Source organism: Oncorhynchus masou, chromosome 29 (assembly GCF_036934945.1).
Source record: "Oncorhynchus masou masou isolate Uvic2021 chromosome 29, UVic_Omas_1.1, whole genome shotgun sequence".
In the NCBI taxonomy this organism is placed as follows: Eukaryota; Metazoa; Chordata; class Actinopteri; order Salmoniformes; family Salmonidae; genus Oncorhynchus; species Oncorhynchus masou.
In genome coordinates, this window is record NC_088240.1 from 14,568,008 (window position 1) to 14,589,693 (window position 21,686).

Sequence of the window (21,686 nt, forward strand, 5' to 3'; positions counted from 1 at the left end):
GAGAGCAAGAGAGAGCAAGAGAGAAAGATATACAGTTGAAGTTGGAAGTTTACATATAGCTTAGCCAAATACATTTACACTCTATTAGAATTTGGTAGCATTGCCTTTATATTGTTTAACTTGGGTCAAACATTTCGGGTAGCTTTCCGTAAGCTTGTGGGTGAATTTTGGCCCATTCCTCCTGACAAAGCTGGTGTAACTGAGTCGGGTTTGTATGCCTCCTTGCTCACACACATTTTTTCATTTCTGCCCACAAATTTTCTATAGGTTTGAGGTCAGGGCTTTGTGATGGCCACTACAATACCTTGACTTGGTTGTCCTTAAGCCATTTTACCACAACTTTGAAAGTATGGTTGGGGTCATTCTCCATTTGGAAGACCCATTTGCACCTAAGCTTTAACTTCCAGACTGATGTCTTGAGATTTTGCTTCAATATATCCATCTATTTTGTGAAGTGCACCAGACCCCCCTGCTGTAAAGCACCCCCACAACATGATGCTGCTACCCCAGTGCTTCACGGTTGGGATGGTATTCTCTGGCTTGCAAGCCTCGCCCTTTTTCCTCCAAACATAACGATGGTCATTGTGAACCGTAGTCTGGCTTTTTATGGCGGTTTTGGAGTAGCCGCTTCTTCCATGTGAAAATCAAAAGAAATCAGCCAAGACCTCAGAAAAGACCTCCACAAGTCTGGTTCATCATTGGGAGCAATTTCTAAACACCTGAAGGTACCACTTTCATCTGTACAAACAATAGTACACAAGTATAAACACCATGGGACCACGCAGCTGTCATACCGCTCAGGAAGGAGACGCGTTCTGTCTCCTTTGACATGAACGTACTTTGGTGCAAAAAGTGCAAATCAATCCCAGAACAACAGCAAAAGACCTTATGAAGATGCTGGAGGATACAGGTACAAAAGTATCTATATCCACAGTAAAACGAGTCTTATATCAACATAACCTGAAAGGCCGCTCAGCAAGGAAGAAGCCACTGCTCCAAAACCGCCATAAAAAAGCTACGGTTTGCAACTGCACATGGGGACACAGATCATACTTTTTGGAGAAATGACCTCTGGTCTGATGAAACAAAAATAGAACTGTTTAGCAATAATGACCATCATTATGTTGGGAGGAAAAAGGGGAGGCTTGCAAGCCGAAGAACACCATCCCAACCGTGAGGCACTGGGGTAGCAGCATCATGTTGTGGGGGTGCTTTGCTGCAGGAGGGACTGGTGCACTTCACAAAAAAGATGGCATCATAGGGTTGGAAAATTAGAGAGGAGGGAGAGAGATGGAGGGGGAGAGAGAGATGGAGGGAGAGAGGGGAAGGAGAGAGATGGAGGGAGAGAGAGAGAAAATGAATGTTATGTAGTCACCTACACACACTGATAGGAAAAGTTAGGTTTCAGATGGCTAAGGACAAAGGGGCTAACACACAAACACACCCACGCACACACGCACACATACACACACACTAAACGCTTCAATTATCCTGTGCACATCCATATCTCCTTCCAGGGAATAACTTTCTCCACTGAAGGATTGATGTATGTTTAGATATAGCCAACTCAATATAGCAGCATAACTCCAATGCAAAATAATATAGTAGGACTATATACGCTCCAGATAGACGATTCTATTCCCATTATAATCTTCTACGCTAACAGTCAAACTTTAAGTGATAATTGAAATTCTGAGCAGGCTTTTATTATACAATATTGTCACACCCTGATCTGTTTCACCTGTCCTTGTGATTGACTCCACCCCTCCAGGTGTTGCTTGTTTTCCCCAGTGTATTTATCCCTGTGTTGCCTGTCTCTCTGTGCCAGTTCGTCTTGTATGTCCAAGTCAACCAGCGTGTTTTTCCCGTGCTACTGCCTGTTCTATTCTTTTTTTGCATGTCTTTCCGGTTTTGATCCTTGCCTGTTTCTGGACTCTGTACCCACCGCCTGACCATTCTGCCTGCCTTGACCTCAAGCCTGCATGCCACTCTGTACCTCCTGGACTCTGAACTGGTTTGGACCTTTTGCCTGTCCACGACCATTCTCTTGCCTACTCCTTTTTGGATCAATAAATATCTAAGACGCCAACCATCTGCCTCCTGTGTCTGTATCTGGGTCTCGCCTTGTAGCTTGATAAATATGATCGTCAATCACTGAGCAAAACCTGATGGTTGGAGCTTGACCAAGAACCTGAGAGCTCTAGAGTTCCTCTGTGGAGATTGGAGAACCTTCCAGAAGGACAACCATCTATGCAGCACTCCACCAATCAGGCCTTTGTGGTGGAGAAGGCTCGGCGGAAGTCACTCCTCAGTAAAAGTCACGACAGCCCACATGGATTTTGCCGAAAGGCACCTAAAGTCTCAGACCATGAGAAACAAGATTCCCTGGTCTGATGAAACCAAGATTGAACTCTTTGGCCTGAATACTAAGTGTCACATCTGGAGGAAACCTGGCACCATCCCTACGGTGAAGCATGGTTGTGGCAACATCATGATGAAGGGATGTTTTTCAGCAGCAGTGACTGGGAGACTAGTCAGGATCGGGGCAAAGATGAATGGAGCAAAGTACAGAGAGAACCTTGATAAAACTTGCTCCAGAGCACTCAGGATCTTGCAAACGTTCACGTTCCAACAGGATAACGACCCTAAGCACACAGCCAAGACAACGTAGGAGTGGCTTCAGGACAAGTCTCTGAATCTCCTTGAGTGGCCCAGCTAGAGCCCGGACTTGAACCAGATCGAACATCTCTAGAGAGACCTGAAAATAGCTGTGCAGCGACCCTCCCCATCCAACCTGACAGCGCTTGAGAGGATCTTCATAGAAGAATGGGAGAAACTCACCAAATACAGGTGTGCCAAGTGTCACGGCTGTTGAAGGATTAGGACCAAGGTTGTGAGCGTACATTTTCCTTTTTATTTGATAAAAGATGCCCCCCCCGACTGGGCACCCTCGTTGCTGCGGGCCCCGGACTGGGCACCCTCGTTGCTGTGGGCATCGGACTGGGCTCCCTCATTGGGGGCTCTGGACTGGGGAGCGTCGCTGGGGGCTCTGGACTGGCTCTGGACCGTCGCTGGAGGCTTCGTGCCATGGACCATCACTGGAGGCTTCGTGCCATGGATCATCACTGGAGGCTTCGTGCCATGGATCATCATTGGAGGCTTCGTGCCATGGATCATAACTGGAGGCTTCGTGCCATGGATCATCACTAGAGGCTTCGTGCCACGGATCATCACTGGAGGCTTAGTTCTGGGCGCAGGCACAGGACTCAGCAGGCTGGAGGGACATACAGGAGGCATTGTCCTTGGCCGAGGCACCGGATACACTGGGTGGTGGAGGCGCACTGGAGGCCTCGAGCTAAGAGCCTGCACAACCCGTCCTGGCTGGATGGTGGCTTAGGCTGAGCACGTGCGGGGAGCAGGCACAGGACGCACTGGAGACACCGTGCGCAGGGCCGGCGCAGGATATCCTGGGCCATAGAGATGTACTGGAGGTCTGGAGAGCAAGGCTGGCACAATCCGTCGAGGCTGGATGCTCACCATAGCATGGCGGATGGGGGGAGCTGGGATGTAGGGCACCGGGCAAAGAACGCGTAATGGAGACACCGTGTGTTCCACCGCATAACACGGTGCCTGACCAGTACGACGCCCGAAACGGTAAGCACGGGGAGTTGGCTCAGGTCTCCAACCTGACTCTGCCACACTCCCCGTGGGGCTGCCTCTCGGGCTTCCTTGCCAGCCGTGTTCCCTCATAGCATCGCCTCTCAGCTTTGGCTGCTTCCAGTTCCTCCCGTGGACGGCGATACTCCCCAGCCTGCCTCCAGGGTCCTTTCCCATCCAGGATTTCCTCTCATGTCCAGGAGTCCATTACACGCTGCTCCTTCTTACCACGCTGCTTGGTCCGTTGTTGGTTGGAAGTTCTGTCACGGCTGTTGAAGGATTAGGGCCAAGGCACAGCATGGTGAGCGTACATTTTCCTTTTTATTTGATTAAAGACGCCGAACAAAACAATACACACTTCAAAACATATGGTGAAGCTAAAAGCTACAGTGCCTTGCGAAGGTATTCGGCCCCCTTGAACTTTGCGACCTTTTGCCACATTTCAGGCTTCAAACATAAAGATATAAAACTGTATTTTTTTGTGAAGAATCAACAACAAGTGGGACACAATCATGAAGTGGAACGACATTTATTGGATATTTCAAACTTTTTTAACAAATCAAAAACTGAAAAATTGGGCGTGCAAAATTATTCAGCCCCTTTACTTTCAGTGCAGCAAACTCTCTCCAGAAGTTCAGTGAGGATCTCTGAATGATCCAATGTTGACCTAAATGACTAATAATGATAAATACAATCCACCTGTGTGTAATCAAGTCTCCGTATAAATGCACCTGCACTGTGATAGTCTCAGAGGTCCGTTAAAAGCGCAGAGAGCATCATGAAGAACAAGGAACACACCAGGCAGGTCCGAGATACTGTTGTGAAGAAGTTTAAAGCCGGATTTGGATACAAAAAGATTTCCCAAGCTTTAAACATCCCAAGGAGCACTGTGCAAGCGATAATATTGAAATGGAAAGAGTATCAGACCACTGCAAATCTACCAAGACCTGGCCGTCCCTCTAAACTTTCAGCTCATACAAGGAGAAGACTGATCAGAGATGCAGCCAAGAGGCCCATGATCACTCTGGATGAACTGCAGAGATCTACAGCTGAGGTGGGAGACTCTGTCCATAGGACAACAATCAGTCGTATATTGCACAAATCTGGCCTTTATGGAAGAGTGGCAAGAAGAAAGCCATTTCTTAAAGATATTCATAAAAAGTGTCATTTAAAGTTTGCCACAAGCAGGGAAGATGGTTAAAATTGATGGGAAGATGGATGGAGCCAAATACAGGACCATTCTGGAAGAAAACCTGATGGAGTCTGCAAAAGACCTGAGACTGGGACGGAGATTTGTCTTCCAACAAGACAATGATCCAAAACATAAAGCAAAATCTACAATGGAATGGTTCAAAAATAAACATATCCAGGTGTTAGAATGGCCAAGTCAAAGTCCAGACCTGAATCCAATCGAGAATCTGTGGAAAGAACTGAAAACTGCTGTTCACAAATGCTCTCCATCCAACCTCACTGAGCTCGAGCTGTTTTGCAAGGAGGAATGGGAAAAAATGTCAGTCTCTCGATGTGCAAAACTGATAGAGACATACCCCAAGCGACTTACAGCTGTAATCACAGCAAAAGGTGGCGCTACAAAGTATTAACTTAAGGGGGCTGAATAATTTTGCACGCCCAATTTGTCAGTTTTTGATTTGTTAAAAAAGTTTGAAATATCCAATAAATGTCGTTCCACTTCATGATTGTGTCCCACAGTTTTATATCTTTATGTTTGAAGCCTGAAATGTGGCAAAAGGTCGCACAGTTCAAGGGGTCGAATACTTTCGCAAGGCACTGTATGTGCCCTAAACAAAGACAACTTCCCACAAAGAAAGGAGGGAAAATGGGCTACCTAAGTAGGGTTCCCAATCAGAGACAACGATAGACAGCTGTCCCTGATTGAGAACTATACCCGGCCAAAACATAGAAATACAAAAATCATAGATTACAAAACATAGAATGCCCACCCCAAATCACACCCTGACCAAACCAAATAGAGACATAAAAAGGCTCTCTAAGGTCAGGGTGTGACACCAAGCTTGTAGCATCATAATCAAGAAGACTCCCTGCCAAAGGTGCTTCAACAACATACTAAGTAAATGGTCTGAATTATTTAGACATTTGCAAAGGTGTAAAAAGAAAGGTTTTGCTTTGTCATTGTGGGGTATTGTGTGTGGACTGATGAGTGAAAAAAATAAGGCTGTAATGTAACAAAAATGTGAAAGAAGTCAAGGGGTCTGAATACTTTCCGAATGCACTGTGCAGTGTTGAAATGATGTGCAAATAGTTAAAGTACAAAAGGGAAAATAAAGAAACATATGTGTTTACAATGGTGTTTGTTCTTCTCTGGTTGCCCTTTTCTTATGGCAACAGGTCACAAATATTCATGCTGTGATGGCACACTGTGGTATTTCAGCCAATAGATATGGGAGTTTTCAAAATTGGATATATTTTTTAATTCTTTGTGGGTCTGTGTAATCTGAGGGAAATTTGTGTCTCTAATATGATCATACATTTGGCAGGCAAGGAAGTGCAGCTCAGTTTCCAGCTCATTTTGTGGGCAGTGTGCACATAGCTTGTCATCTCTTGAGAACTATCATGGCAATGCTCACTGAGTCTGTACAAAGTCAAAGCTTTCCTTAAGTTTGGATCAGTCACAGTGGTCAGGTATTCTGCCACTGTGTACTCTGTGGTTAGGGCCAAATGGTATTCTAGTTTGCTCAGTTTTTGTGTTAATTATTTCCAATGTGTCAAGTAATTATCTCTTTGTTTTCTAATGATTTGGTTGGGTCTAATTGTGTTGCTGTCCTGGGGCTCTGTGGGGTCTGTTTGTCTTTGTGAACAGAGCCCCAGGACCAGCTTGCTTAGGGAACTTTTCCAGGTTCATCTCTCTGTAGGTGATGGTTTTGTTATGGAAAGTTTGGGAATCGCTTCCTTTTAGGTGGTTGTAGAATTTAACGGCTCTTTTTTTGGATTGTGATAATCAGTGGGTATCGGCCTAATTCTGCTCTGCATGCATATTATTTGGTGTTTTAAGTTGTACACAGAGCATACTTTTGCAGAATTATGCATGCAGTCTCAATTTGGTGTATTGAATTTTATGTTCATTTTGATGGTATAGAATGTCAGGATTTGGCCAGGGTTGTTCCGGGTTTTGGTCACTAGATGCCCCCATTGTGCTTTTTGACCTTATGTTTTTTCCCTTGTTCCCCATTATTATTTGCACCTGTGCCTCGTTTCCCCTGATTGTATTTAAACCCTTAGTTTCCCTCAGTTCTGTGCTCTGTGTTTGTATGTTAGCACCCGGCCCTAGTGTTCTGTGTATTCTTGTCGATTCCGGTGGATGCTCTTGTGGAATTCTGTTTTTGTTTTTGAGTATCTCTTAAGGCTTTTTTTGTGCTATTCCTACCACCTTTTGGATTTACCATTTTTGTATTGAAGGACTTCTCCTTTTTACTTTATTAAATACACCGTCTTAAGTACTGCTGTGTCTGCCTCATCTTCTGGGTTCTGCTGACTATTCGTGGCTCAGTTGGTTAAGTGACTGTTTCTCACTCCGGAGACCCAGGTTCGTAACCGGGTCCTGACAATAGAAGGCCCTTCTTGCCTTGTGTCTCAGATCGTTTACAGCTTTGTGGAAGTTACCTGTGGCGCTGATGTTAAGACCAAGGTACGTATTGTTATATTCTCCACCCGGCACAGCCAGAGGACTGGCCACCCCTCATTGCCTGGTTCCTGTCTAGGTTTTTTCCTAGGTTCTGGCCTTTCTAGGAAGTTTTTCCTAGCCACCGTGCTTCTACACCTGCATTGCTGGCTGTTTGGGGTTTTAGGCTGGGTTTCTATACAGCACTTTGTGACAGATGATGTAAGAAGGGCATCATAAATACATTTGATTGATTGATTGTTTTTTGTGTGCTCTAGGGCAATGGTATCTAGATGGGATTTGCATTTGTGGTCATGGCACCTGGACCTTTTTTGGAACACCATTATTTTTGTCATACTGAGATTTACTGTCCCAGGTCTGACAGAATCTGTGCAGAAGATGTAGGTGCTGGTGTAGGCCCTCCTTGGTTGGGAACAGAAGCACAAGTGACATAAGGGATCATACATAGGCTTTCACCTGGATTCACCTGGTCAGTCTTTGTCATGGAAAGAGTAGCTGTTCCTAATGTTTTATACATGTCTCTCTCGCTCTCTCACTTTCCCTATTTTCTCACACCCTCTTTCTCTCTCTCCCTCTCTCACTCTTTCTCTTTTCCTAGCACAGCTGTTTGGATGAAGTGTTTGGGTCATGTATGATAAAATTTGCGAAGCTTACCCTTGATTTCAGCTCGCTACAAATCTCCAAAGTGCTTCTCTGATTAGGGTACTGGATAACCCTTGAATCGTTCCATGCAACACATTTGAACATACCAAGCCTGAGGCTGTTTAACACTTTAAAACATTGGAGAACATGCTTTGAATTTCATAATGCAGGTTATCTGCTTGTCCAGCGTCATACACCTACACGTACAGTACTGTAGAGAACAGTGTACTGTAGAGAACAGTGTTCTGTAGAGAACAGTGTTCTGTAGAGAACAGTGTACTGTAGAGAACAGTGTACTGTAGAGAACAGTGTACTGTAGAGAACAGTGTACTGTAGAGAACAGTGTACTGTAGAGAACAGTGTACTGTAGAGAACAGTGTACTGTAGAGAACAGTGTACTGTAGAGAACAGTGTTCTGTAGAGAACAGTGTTCTGTAGAGAACAGTGTACTGTAGAGAACAGTATTCTGTAGAGAACAGTGTCAGTGTTCTAGCCTGAGAAATTATGTTTTTAGTCTAAGAGAGGGAAAGAGTGAAGGAGAGAGGAGTAAATGAGAGCAGAGTGACGGAGAGAGGAGTAAATGAGAGCAGAGTGATGGAGAGAGTGATGGAGAGAGGAGTAAATGAGAGCAGAGTGACGGAGAGAGGAGTAAATGAGAGCAGAGTGACAGAGAGAGGAGTAAGTGAGAGCAGAGTGAAGGAGAGAGGAGTAAATGAGAGCAGAGTGACGGAGGGAGGGAGGGAGAGAGGAGTAAATGAGAGCAGAGTGACGGAGAGAGGGAGGGAGAGAGGAGTAAATGAGAGCAGAGTGACGGAGAGAGGAGTAAATGAGAGCAGAGTGACGGAGAGAGAAGTAAATGAGAGCAGAGTGAAGGAGAGAGGAGTAAATGAGAGCAGAGTGACGGAGAGAGGAGTAAATGAGAGCAGAGTGAAGGAGAGAGGAGTAAATGAGAGCAGAGTGACGGAGAGAGGAGTAAATGAGAGCAGAGTGACAGAGAGAGAAGTAAATGAGAGCAGAGTGAAGGAGAGAGGAGTAAATGAGAGCAGAGTGACGTAGAGAGTGATGGAGAGAGGAGTAAATGAGAGCATGAGTGAAGGAGAGAGGAGAAATGAGAGCAGAGTGACGGAGAGAGGAGTAAATGAGAGCCGAGTGACGGAGAGAGGGAGGGAGAGAGTACAATGACGCCTCCAGGCATATGAGAAACATCCACTTCAGATGCTCAGACAGAACGACAAAAACACGACCATTAAGATTCTGACTCTACCAGAGAATGGAGGGGGGAAGAGATAGTGAGAGAGAGGGAGTGAGGGAGTGCAAGTGAGAAAGTGTGAAAAAGAGACTCAGCCATCAATATTAAACAGATCTTCAATTGAATGTAGTGATTGGAAGGGAGCATGTTGCATGCAAGAGTAAATCATTATTAATTTCCTCTCTTACCCAGTGTTTCTACTATTTTCTGCCTTACTGTATCAATAGAATCACAAGTGTCTCTAATGTCTTACTGTATCTATAGTATCACTACTGTATCTAATGACTTACTGTATCTATAGTATCACTACTGTATCCGATGTCTTACTGTATCTATAGTATCACTACTGTCTCTTATGCATTACTGTATCTATAGTATCACTACTGTATCTAATGTCTTACTTTATCTATAGTATCACTACTGTATCTAATGTCTTACTGTATCTAGAGTATCACTACTGTATCTAATGTCTTACTGTATCTATAGTATCACTACTGTCTAATGAATTACTTTATCTATAGTATAACTACTGTATCTACTGTCTTACTGTTTCAATAGTATGACTACTGTATTTAATGACTTACTGTATCTATAGTATCACTACTGTATCTGATGTCTTACTGTATCTATAGTATCACTACTGTCTCTTATGCCTTACTGTATCTATAGTATCACTACTGTCTCTAATTAATTACTGTATCTATAGTATTACTACTGTATCTAATGTCCTACTGTATCAATAGTATCACTACTGTATTTAATGACTTACTGTATCTATAGTATCACTACTGTATCTAATGTCTTACTGTATCCAGAGTATCACTACTGTATCTAATGTCTTACTGTATCTATAGTATCACTACTGTCTCTAATGAATTGCTGTATCTATAGTATCACTACTGTATCTAATGTCTCACTGTATCTATAGTATCACTACAGTCTCTAATGTCTTACTGTATCTATAGTATCACTACTGTATCTAATGTCTTACTGTATCTATAGTATCACAACTGTATCTAATGACTTACTGTATCTATAGTATCACTAGTGTCTCTAATGTCTTACTGTATCTATAGTATCACTACTGTATCTAATGTCTTACTGTATCAATAGTATGACTACTGTATTTAATGACTTACTGTATCTATAGTATCCCTACTGTATCTGATGTCTTACTGTATCTATAGTATCACTACTGTATCTAATGTCTTACTGTATCTATAGTATCACTACTGTCTCTAATTAATTACTGTATCTATAGTATTACTACTGTATCTAATGTCCTACTGTATCAATAGTATCACTACTGTATTTAATGACTTACTGTATCTATAGTATCACTACTCTATCTGATGTCTTACTGTATCTATAGTATCACTACTGTCTCTTATGCCTTACGGTATCTATAGTATCACTACTGTATCTAATGTCTTACTGTATCTAGAGTATCACTACTGTTTCTAATGTCTTACTGTATCTATAGTATCACTACTGTCTAATGAATTACTGTATCTATAGTATAACTACTGTATCTAATGTCTTACTGTATCTATAGTATCACTACTGTATCTGATGTCTTACTGTATCTATAGTATCACTACTGTATCTGATGCCTTACGGTATCTATAGTATCACTACTGTATCTAATGTCTTACTGTATCTAGAGTATCACTACTGTTTCTAATGTCTTACTGTATCTATAGTATCACTACTGTCTAATGAATTACTGTATCTATAGTATCACTACTGTATCTAATGTCTCACTGTATCTATAGTATCACTACTGTATCTAATGTCTCACTGTATCTATAGTATCACTACTGTATCTAATGTCTTAATGTATCTATAGTATCACTAGTGTCTCTAATGTCTTACTGTATCTATAGTATCACTACTGTCTCAATTGTTTTACTTTATTTCTAATATCCCTACTGTCTCTTAGGTCTTACGGTAGCACACAGGAGTAGACTAGAGTAGACTATGTCCCTCCTGTCTTACTGTAGCACACAGGAGTCGACTAGAGTAGACTATGTCCCTCCTGTCTTACCGTAGCACACAGGAGTAGACTAGAGTAGACTATGTCCCTCCTGTCTTACCGTAGCACACAGGAGTAGACTAGAGTAGACTATGTCCCTCCTGTCTTACCGTAGCACACAGGAGTCGACTAGAGTAGACTATGTCCCTCCTGTCTTACTGTAGCACACAGGAGTCGACTAGAGTAGACTATGTCCCTCCTGTCTTACCGTAGGACACAGGAGTAGAGGCCCACGTCCTGCAGGTCGGCCGGTCTGAACCAGATGGCGTCCTCCTCCTTGCTCATGCGCACACCGTTGAAGGAGATGGGCTCCTCGAAGTCTCCGTGGCCCAGGCCAGAGCTGCGGTACCACATGAGGCTGAGGCCCACGCTCTGAGCCTGGCTGTAGTTGGCCCGGATGTAGCCGTAGAACAGGGCACACTTCAGCCTCACCGGCTCCCCCTTCAACACACGGTACTTCAGGTAGTCCACCGACCAGTCCGTACAGCCGTCAACTATGGAAGGAAAGAGAGAGACGTCGAGAGATAGAGACAATTAGGATGTGATTATATTCTATTGAGCAGTCCGTACAACCGTCAACTATTGGGGGGGGTATGGTGAATCAACAGTGTTAAACATGTTTCTTATACTCTGCCATCATTAGTCCCCTCCTCCTTACTCAGTAACCATGGAAACAAGTCAGAAACACACTACCCATATTGTGCACTGAGCAAGATAATTCTAAATCTGGGTACACATTTCACCAATGTGACCTCTGTAGATGCTAAATCGTTGTGTGTTTCGTAGGTTTGTGTGTGTGTGCTGTCATACACTCAGTGACTCAGCCAGAGAGGAAAACAGTTATACACAGTGACTAAGTCAGAGGGGAAAACAGTCATACACTCAGTGACTCAGCCAGAGAGGAAAACAGTTATACACAGTGACTAAGTCAGAGGGGAAAACAGTCATACACTCAGTGACTCAGCCAGAGGGGAAAACAGATATACACTCAATGACTCAGCCAGAGGGGAAAACAGATATACACTCAGTGACTCAGCCAGAGGGGAAAACAGATATACACTCAATGACTCAGCCAGAGGGGAAAACAGATATACACTCAGTGACTCAGCCAGAGGGGAAAACAGATATACACAGTGACTCAGTCAGAGAAGGAAACAATCATACACAGTGACTCAGCCAGAGGGGGAAACAATCATACACAGTGACTCAGCCAGAGAAGGAAACAATCATACACAGTGACTCAGCCAGAGAGGGAAACAATCATACACAGTGACTCAGCCAGAGAAGGAAACAATCATACACAGTGACTCAGCCAGAGAAGGAAACAATCATACACAGTGACTCAGCCAGAGGGGGAAACAATCATACACAGTGACTCAGCCAGAGAAGGAAACAATCATACACAGTGACTCAGCCAGAGAGGGAAACAATCATACACAGTGACTCAGCCAGAGGGGGAAACAATCATACACAGTGACTCAGCCAGAGGGGGAAACAATCATACACAGTGACTCAGCCAGAGGGGGAAACAATCATACACAGTGACTCAGCCAGAGGGGGAAACAATCATACACAGTGACTCAGCCAGAGGGGGAAACAGATATACACAGTGACTCAGCCAGAGGGGGAAACAATCATACACAGTGACTCAGCCAGAGGGGGAAACAATCATACACAGTGACTCAGCCAGAGGGGGAAACAATCATTCACAGTGACTCAGCCAGAGGGGGAAACAATCATACACAGTGACTCAGCCAGAGGGGGAAACAATCATACACAGTGAATCAGCCAGAGGGGGAAACAATCATACACAGTGACTCAGCCAGAGAGGGAAACAGTCATACACAGTGTCTCAGCCAGAGGGAGAAACAATCATACACAGTGACTCAGCCAGAGGGAGAAACAATCATACACAGTGACTCAGCCAGAGAGGGAAACAATCATACACAGTGACTCAGCCAGAGGGGGAAACAATCATACACAGTGACTCAGCCAGAGGGGGAAACAATCATACACAGTGACTCAGCCAGAGAGGGAAACAATCATACACAGTGACTCAGCCAGAGGGGGAAACAATCATACACAGTGACTCAGCCAGAGAGGGAAACAATCATACACAGTGACTCAGCCAGAGGGGGAAACAATCATACACAGTGACTCAGCCAGAGGGGGAAACAATCATACACAGTGACTCAGCCAGAGAGGAAACAATCATACACAGTGACTCAGCCAGAGAGGGAAACAATCATACACAGTGACTCAGCCAGAGAGGGAAACAATCATACACAGTGACTCAGCCAGAGAGGGAAACAATCATACACAGTGACTCAGCCAGAGGGGGAAACAATCATACACAGTGACTCAGCCAGAGAGGGAAACAATCATACACAGTGACTCAGCCAGAGAGGGAAACAATCATACACAGTGACTCAGCCAGAGGGGGAAACAATCATACACAGTGACTCAGCCAGAGGGGAAACAATCATACACAGTGACTCAGCCAGAGGGGGAAACAATCATACACAGTGACTCAGCCAGAGGGGAAACAATCATACACAGTGACTCAGCCAGAGAGGGCAACAATCATACACAGTGACTCAGCCAGAGGGGGAAACAATCATACACAGTGACTCAGCCAGAGGGGGAAACAATCATACACAGTGACTTAGCCAGAGGGGGAAACAATCATACACAGTGACTCAGCCAGAGGGGGAAACAATCATACACAGTGACTCAGCCAGAGGGGGAAACAATCATACACAGTGACTCAGCCAGAGGGGGAAACAGATATACACAGTGACTCAGCCAGAGGGGGAAACAATCATACACAGTGACTCAGCCAGAGGGGGAAACAATCATACACAGTGACTCAGCCAGAGGGGGAAACAATCATTCACAGTGACTCAGCCAGAGGGGGAAACAATCATACACAGTGACTCAGCCAGAGGGGGAAACAATCATACACAGTGACTCAGCCAGAGGGGGAAACAATCATACACAGTGACTCAGCCAGAGAGGGAAACAGTCATACACAGTGTCTCAGCCAGAGGGAGAAACAATCATACACAGTGACTCAGCCAGAGGGAGAAACAATCATACACAGTGACTTAGCCAGAGGGGGAAACAATCATACACAGTGACTCAGCCAGAGAGGGAAACAATCATACACAGTGACTCAGCCAGAGGGGGAAACAATCATACACAGTGACTCAGCCAGAGAGGGAAACAATCATACACAGTGACTCAGCCAGAGGGGGAAACAATCATACACAGTGACTCAGCCAGAGGGGGAAACAATCATACACAGTGACTCAGCCAGAGAGGGAAACAATCATACACAGTGACTCAGCCAGAGAGGGAAACAATCATACACAGTGACTCAGCCAGAGAGGGAAACAATCATACACAGTGACTCAGCCAGAGAGGGAAACAATCATACACAGTGACTCAGCCAGAGAGGGAAACAATCATACACAGTGACTCAGCCAGAGGGGGAAACAATCATACACAGTGACTCAGCCAGAGGGGGAAACAATCATACACAGTGACTCAGCCAGAGAGGGAAACAATCATACACAGTGACTCAGCCAGAGAGGGAAACAATCATACACAGTGACTCAGCCAGAGGGGGAAACAATCATACACAGTGACTCAGCCAGAGGGGGAAACAATCATACACAGTGACTCAGCCAGAGGGGGAAACAATCATACACAGTGACTCAGCCAGAGAGGGCAACAATCATACACAGTGACTCAGCCAGAGGGGGAAACAATCATACACAGTGACTCAGCCAGAGGGGGAAACAGACATACACAGTGACTCAGCCAGAGGGGGAAACAATCATACACAGTGACTCAGCCAGAGGGGGAAACAATCATACACAGTGACTCAGCCAGAGGGAGAAACAATTATACACAGTGACTTAGCCAGAGGGGGAACAATCATACAAAGTGACTCAGCCAGAGGGAGAAACAATCATACACAGTGACTCAGCCAGAGGGGGAAACAATCATACACAGTGACTCAGCCAGAGGGGGAAACAGATATACACAGTGACTCAGCCAGAGGGGGAAACAATCATACACAGTGACTCAGCCAGAGGGGGAAACAATCATACACAGTGACTCAGCCAGAGGGGAAACAATCATACACAGTGACTTAGCCAGAGGGGGAAACAATCATACACAGTGACTCAGCCAGAGAGGGAAACAATCATACACAGTGACTCAGCCAGAGGGGGAAACAATCATACACAGTGACTCAGCCAGAGAGGGAAACAATCATACACAGTGACTCAGCCAGAGGGGGAAACAATCATACACAGTGACTCAGCCAGAGGGGGAAACAGTCATACACAGTGACTCAGCCAGAGAGGGAAACAGTCATACACAGTGACTCAGCCAGAGAGGGAAACAATCATACACAGTGACTCAGCCAGAGGGGGAAACAATCATACACAGTGACTCAGCCAGAGGGGGAAACAATCATACACAGTGACTCAGCCAGAGGGGGAAACAATCATACACAGTGACTCAGCCAGAGAGGGAAACAATCATACACAGTGACTCAGCCAGAGAGGGCAACAATCATACACAGTGACTCAGCCAGAGGGGGAAACAATAATAAACTCAGTGACTCAGCCAGAGGGGGAAACAATCATACACAGTGACTCAGCCAGAGAGGGAAACAATCATACACAGTGACTCAGCCAGAGAGGGCAACAATCATACACAGTGACTCAGCCAGAGAGGGAAACAATCATACACAGTGACTCAGCCAGAGGGGGAAACAATCATACACAGTGACTCAGCCAGAGGGGGAAACAATCATACACAGTGACTCAGCCAGAGGGGGAAACAATCATACACAGTGACTCAGCCAGAGGGGGAAACAATCATACACAGTGACTCAGCCAGAGAGGGAAACAATCATACACAGTGACTCAGCCAGAGAGGGAAACAATCATACACAGTGACTCAGCCAGAGAGGGAAACAATCATACACAGTGACTCAGCCAGAGGGGGAAACAATCATACACAGTGACTCAGCCAGAGAGGGCAACAATCATACACAGTGACTCAGCCAGAGGGGGAAACAATCATACACAGTGACTCAGCCAGAGAGGGCAACAATCATACACAGTGACTCAGCCAGAGAGGGAAACAATCATACACAGTGACTCAGCCAGAGGGGGAAACAATCATACACAGTGACTCAGCCAGAGGGGGAAACAATCATACACAGTGACTCAGCCAGAGGGGGAAACAATCATACACAGTGACTCAGCCAGAGGGGAAAACAGATATACACTCAGTGACTCAGCCAGAGGGGAAAACAGATATACACAGTGACTCAGTCAGAGAGGACAACAGTCAAACAGTCAAGGACTCAGTCAGAAGGAAAACAATCATACACAGTGACTCAGCCAGAGAGGGAAACAATCATACACAGTGACTCAGCCAGAGAGGGAAACAATCATACACAGTGACTCAGCCAGAGAGGGAAACAGTCATACACAGTGACTCAGCCAGAGGGGGAAACAGTCATACACAGTGACTCAGCCAGAGGGGGAAACAATAATAAACTCAGTGACTCAGCCAGAGGGGGAAACAATCATAAACTCAGTGACTCCTTCAGAAAGGAAAACATTCATACACTCAGTGACTCGTTGACTCATCCAGAGGGGAAGAAAGTTAAATCTCTGTCCCCTATTTGGATCCCCATTAGCTCAATGTCATCTATGTGGGATGTTAAGTCATCACTTTTTCATTTGTAAGAAGTTGCTACAATGGTGTCAACGGTGGTTACTAAGGCTAGCGTCATAACACTATGCTAGCAGGTTATGAGGCTAATGGTGTTAGCATCTTGGCAGGGTAGATATCATGTTGAATGTTAACTCTAGCTAGCTCTTTAGCTGGAGATATTTAGTGCAGTTGGAGGCTAACATTGCTAGCATGGATGAAATCTATAAGAAAACGTTTTGATAAAATATTGAATATGGCCTTTACTACTAAAGGCCATAGAAACTCATTGAATAACACAGTGTTTGTTCAATTTCTAGGAGATATAAGTAGCTCAGGAAATATTTGATTTAATACTATATTTTTTACACTTATTTAACCACTTTTTGGGCAGGGACAAAACTACTTTCAAACTTGCATTAATTATTTGAAACATGTACTGGTTACCTTCAGATGAGTCCCAAGACACATGGGATTGTCAAGATAATGGGAATTGATGGGAAATTATGTAAAATGATGTAAAATATATCACTAGCCACTTTAAACAATGCTACCTAATATAATGTTTACATACCCTACATTATTCATCTCATATGTATACGTATATACTGTACTCTATATCATCTACTGTATCTTTATGTAATACATGTATCACTAGCCACTTTAACTATGCCACTTTGTTTACATACTCATCTCATATGTATATACTGTACTCGATACCATCTATTGTATCATGCCTATGCTGCTCTGTACCATCACTCATTCATATATCTTTATGTACATATTCTTTATCCCCTTACACTTGTGTGTATAAGACAGTAGTTTTGGAATTGTTAGTTAGATTACTTGTTGGTTATTACTGCATTGTCGGAACTAGAAGCACAAGCATTTCGCTACACTCGCATTAACATCTGCTAACCATGTGTATGTGACAAATACAATTTGATTTGATTTGATTTGATGTATCATGGTCTGACAAACACCTTCACTGCAGATGAGTCCCAAGAAAAGTAAATAAATATAAACAGTATGGGGATGAGGTAGGTAAAATTGGGTGGGCTATTTACCGATAGACTATGTACAGCTGCAGCGATCGGTTAGCTGCTCAGATAGCAGATGTTTGAAGTTGGTGAGGGAGATCCAATGAAAAAGATATCTCGAGTTTAAAATTACAGATTTTGATGGGGACTTTTAAAATTATGTTACTTAGAGTTTTTTAAAGGTGCTTAAGGCCCTTCAAGGTTAACTTTCAGTTTCATGTCTGGATAAAGGGTAGGGTGTTGACCCAGCAGGAATGAGGGGGAGGATCTTTGTTGAGCTAAACATTTGGTGATTTCTTGTCTTCTGCTCCCATGGTGACAGGCAGGTTAACCCACAGCCAGGGGGGGAGGTGCACTGTGTGTGTGTGTGTGTGTGTGGGGGGGGGGGGTGTAAGTGTGTGTGTGTGTGTGTGTGTGTGTGTGTGTGTGTGTGTGTGTGTGTGTGTGTGTGTGTGTGTGTGTGTGTGGAAAGTGATAGAGAAAAGTACCCCTGATGTGTGCCTGTCTGAGTGATACAGAACACTCACAGGGACAACTACACTTGTAATTAATGCCCCTAATTACCAGAGCCGAAGTTTGTGTGTGTGTGTGTGTGTGTTATATGAGTGTGTGTGTGTGTGTGTGTGTGGGTGTCTGCCTAATTATTCCTCTTAATTAGCAGTAGGCATGTGTGTGTGTGTGTGTGTGAGAGAGAGAGAGAGAGAAAGAGAGAGAGAAAGAGAAACAGAGAGAGAGAGAAAGAGAGAGAGAGAAACAGAGAGAGAAACAGAGAGAGAGAAACAGAGAGAGAGAAACAGAGAGAGAAACAGAGAAAGAGAGAGAGAAAGAGAAAGAGAAACAGAGAGAGAGAGAGAGAAAGAGGGAGAGAGAGAGGTAGATAGAGAGCATTATACATGAAATGTGGGATTCTGTCTAATTAGCAGCCTTAATTATTAGAACAGGCTCCCTACTGTCGACATGTGTGTGATGTTGTGATGAGCACACACACACACACACACACACACACACACACACACACACACACACACACACACACACACACACACACACACACACACACACACACACACACAGCTCTGCGGAATCGATCATGTTATGCAACCACAGAGGACATTTCTGATACCTTGGAGATCAATGGGATTGCTTCAGAAGCAGACAGATATCGTCAGTATCATTATTAAAATGTCGTTACATTCCGGGCATTGAATTGGCCTTTTGATAATCCAGTAGACTAGGGCAGTGGTTCCCAACCAGCCGGTACTAGATTCCCTTAGGGTACTGGGCCTATCCACAGGGGGTACTAGGACACCTGGGGGTACTGGGTCTATCCACAGGGGGTACTAGGACACCTGGGGGTACTAGGACACCTGGGGGTACTGGGTCTATCCACAGGGGGTACTAGGACACCTGGGGGTACTGGGTCTATCCACAGGGGGTACTAGGACACCTGGGGGTACTAGGACACCTGGGGGTACTGGGTCTATCCACAGGGGGTACTAGGACACCTGGGGGTACTGGGTCTATCCACAGGGGGTACTAGGACACCTGGGGGTACTGGGTCTATCCACAGGGGGTACTAGGACACCTGGGGGTACTGGGTCTATCCACAGGGGGTACTAGGACACCTGGGGGTACTGGGTCTATCCACAGGGTCTATCCACAGGGGATACTAGGACACCTGGGGGTACTGGGTCTATCCACAGGGGGTACTAGGACACCTGGGGGTACTAGGACACAAGGGGGTACTAGGCCTATCCACAGGGGGTACTAGGACACCTGGGGGCACTGAGCCTATCCACAGGGGGTACTAGGACACCTGGGGGTACTGGGTCTATCCACAGGGGGTACTAGGACACCTGGGGGTACTAGGACACAAGGGGGTACTAGGCCTATCCACAGGGGGTACTAGGACACCTGGGAGTACTGGGTCTATCCACAGGGGATACTAGGACACCTGGGGGTACTAGGACACAAGGGGGTACTAGGCCTATCCACAGGGGGTACTAGGACACCTGGGAGTACTGGGTCTATCCACAGGGGGTACTAGGACACCTGGGAGTACTGGGCCTATCCACAGGGGGTACTAGGACACCTGGGAGTACTGGGCCTATCCACAGGGGGTACTAAAGAAGAATCATGAGACCAATGGCCTGCTGGTAAAATGCACATGAGGGGGTACTTCAGGGGTCCTCCGGGCAGAGTAACATTCCGTTGGTGGTACAGAGTAACATTCAGTTGGTGGTATAGAGTAACATTCAGTTGGTGTTATAGAGCAACATTCAGTTGGTGGTACAGAGCAACATTCAGTTGGTGGTATAGAGTAACATTCAGTTGGTGGTACAGAGCAACATTCAGTTGGTGGTACAGAGTAACATTCAGTTGGTGGTACAGAGGAACATTCAGTTGGTGGTACAGAGTAACATTCAGTTGGTGGTACGGAGTAACATTCAGTTGGTGGTACAGAGTAACATTCAGTTGGTGGTATAGAGCATTAGATTTATTAGATTAGTTTGCCTCTCTGCAGAAGGTGCTGAACCTGACAGAAATAATACATCTGCTTTCCCTTGTATTGATATTAGACTGATTACTCATTGTTAAAGGAAGCCTCTCCTCCTCTCTCTATCTCTCTCCCCCTCCCTCGCTCCCTCTCTCTCTCTCTCTCTCTCTCTCTCTCTCTCTCCCTCCCTCTCCCTCCCTCCCTCCCTCCCTCCCTCCCTCCCTCCAGTCTCTCTCCCTGTAGCTCTCGAAATATCATATCAATATGTTAATCAAGAGGAGCAGCTCAAGCGTTATTAATTCACTACTTTCGAACCATTAAGGATAAATTACATCATTCTCCAGCTCTCTCTCTATCTCTCCCTTTCTACTGCCACCCTCCCTCTCTCCCTCTCTCGCTCTCTCTCTCTCTCTCTCTCCCTCTCCCTCTCCATTTCTACTGCCACCCTCCCTCTCTCTCTCTCTCTCTCTCTCTCTCTCTCCCTCTCACTTTCTACTGCCACCCTCCCCCTCTCTCTCTCCCTCTCTCTCTCTCTCTCCCTCTCCCTTTCTACTGCCACGCTCCCCCTCGCTCTACCCATCCTCTCTTTCTACATCCTTTCATTATTAATATCTATACACAAGAGCAATAGAAAATAATCTGTAATTATTTCAACATTTATGTACAATAAAATTATTCTAAACTTCATACACCATTCTTGTAAGGCTGTGTATATTCCTCCTCCCTCCCCCCACACACACACAGACACACAAACACAGGACAGCTATGTGTTGTCCCTGTAGGAAGAGGAAAACTGTAGCCCAGACCTACATCTCACTGTCTCTCAGCTACACCCCATCTGTCTGTCTACACCACCCACACGCGCACACACACACACACACACACACACACACACACACACACACACACACACACACACACACACACACACACACACACACACACACACACACACACACACACACAGTTGAAGTTGGAAGTTTACATACACCTCAGCCAAATGCACTTAAACTCAGTTTTTCACAATTCCTGAGTTTAAAAAAATTCCAGGTTTTAAAAAATCCTGGTCTTAGGTCAGTTAGGATCACAACTTTATTTTAAGAATGTGAAATGTCAGAATAATAGTAGAGGATGATTTATTTCAGCTTTAATTTCTTTCATCACAT

General features: G+C 44.9%; 1 protein-coding gene across 1 annotated transcript in view; it reads right to left on the bottom strand.

Moving 5' to 3' along the window:
* LOC135519055 (interleukin-1 receptor accessory protein-like 1-A) overlaps positions 1–21,686 on the bottom strand; it is a 332,630-nt gene that overhangs the window by 110,108 nt on the left and 200,836 nt on the right. Inside the window, exon 3 of the mRNA XM_064944099.1 lies at positions 11,450–11,735. Within this exon, the coding sequence (XP_064800171.1) occupies positions 11,450–11,735 (286 nt within the window). The remainder of the gene's footprint in view (positions 1–11,449; positions 11,736–21,686) is intronic.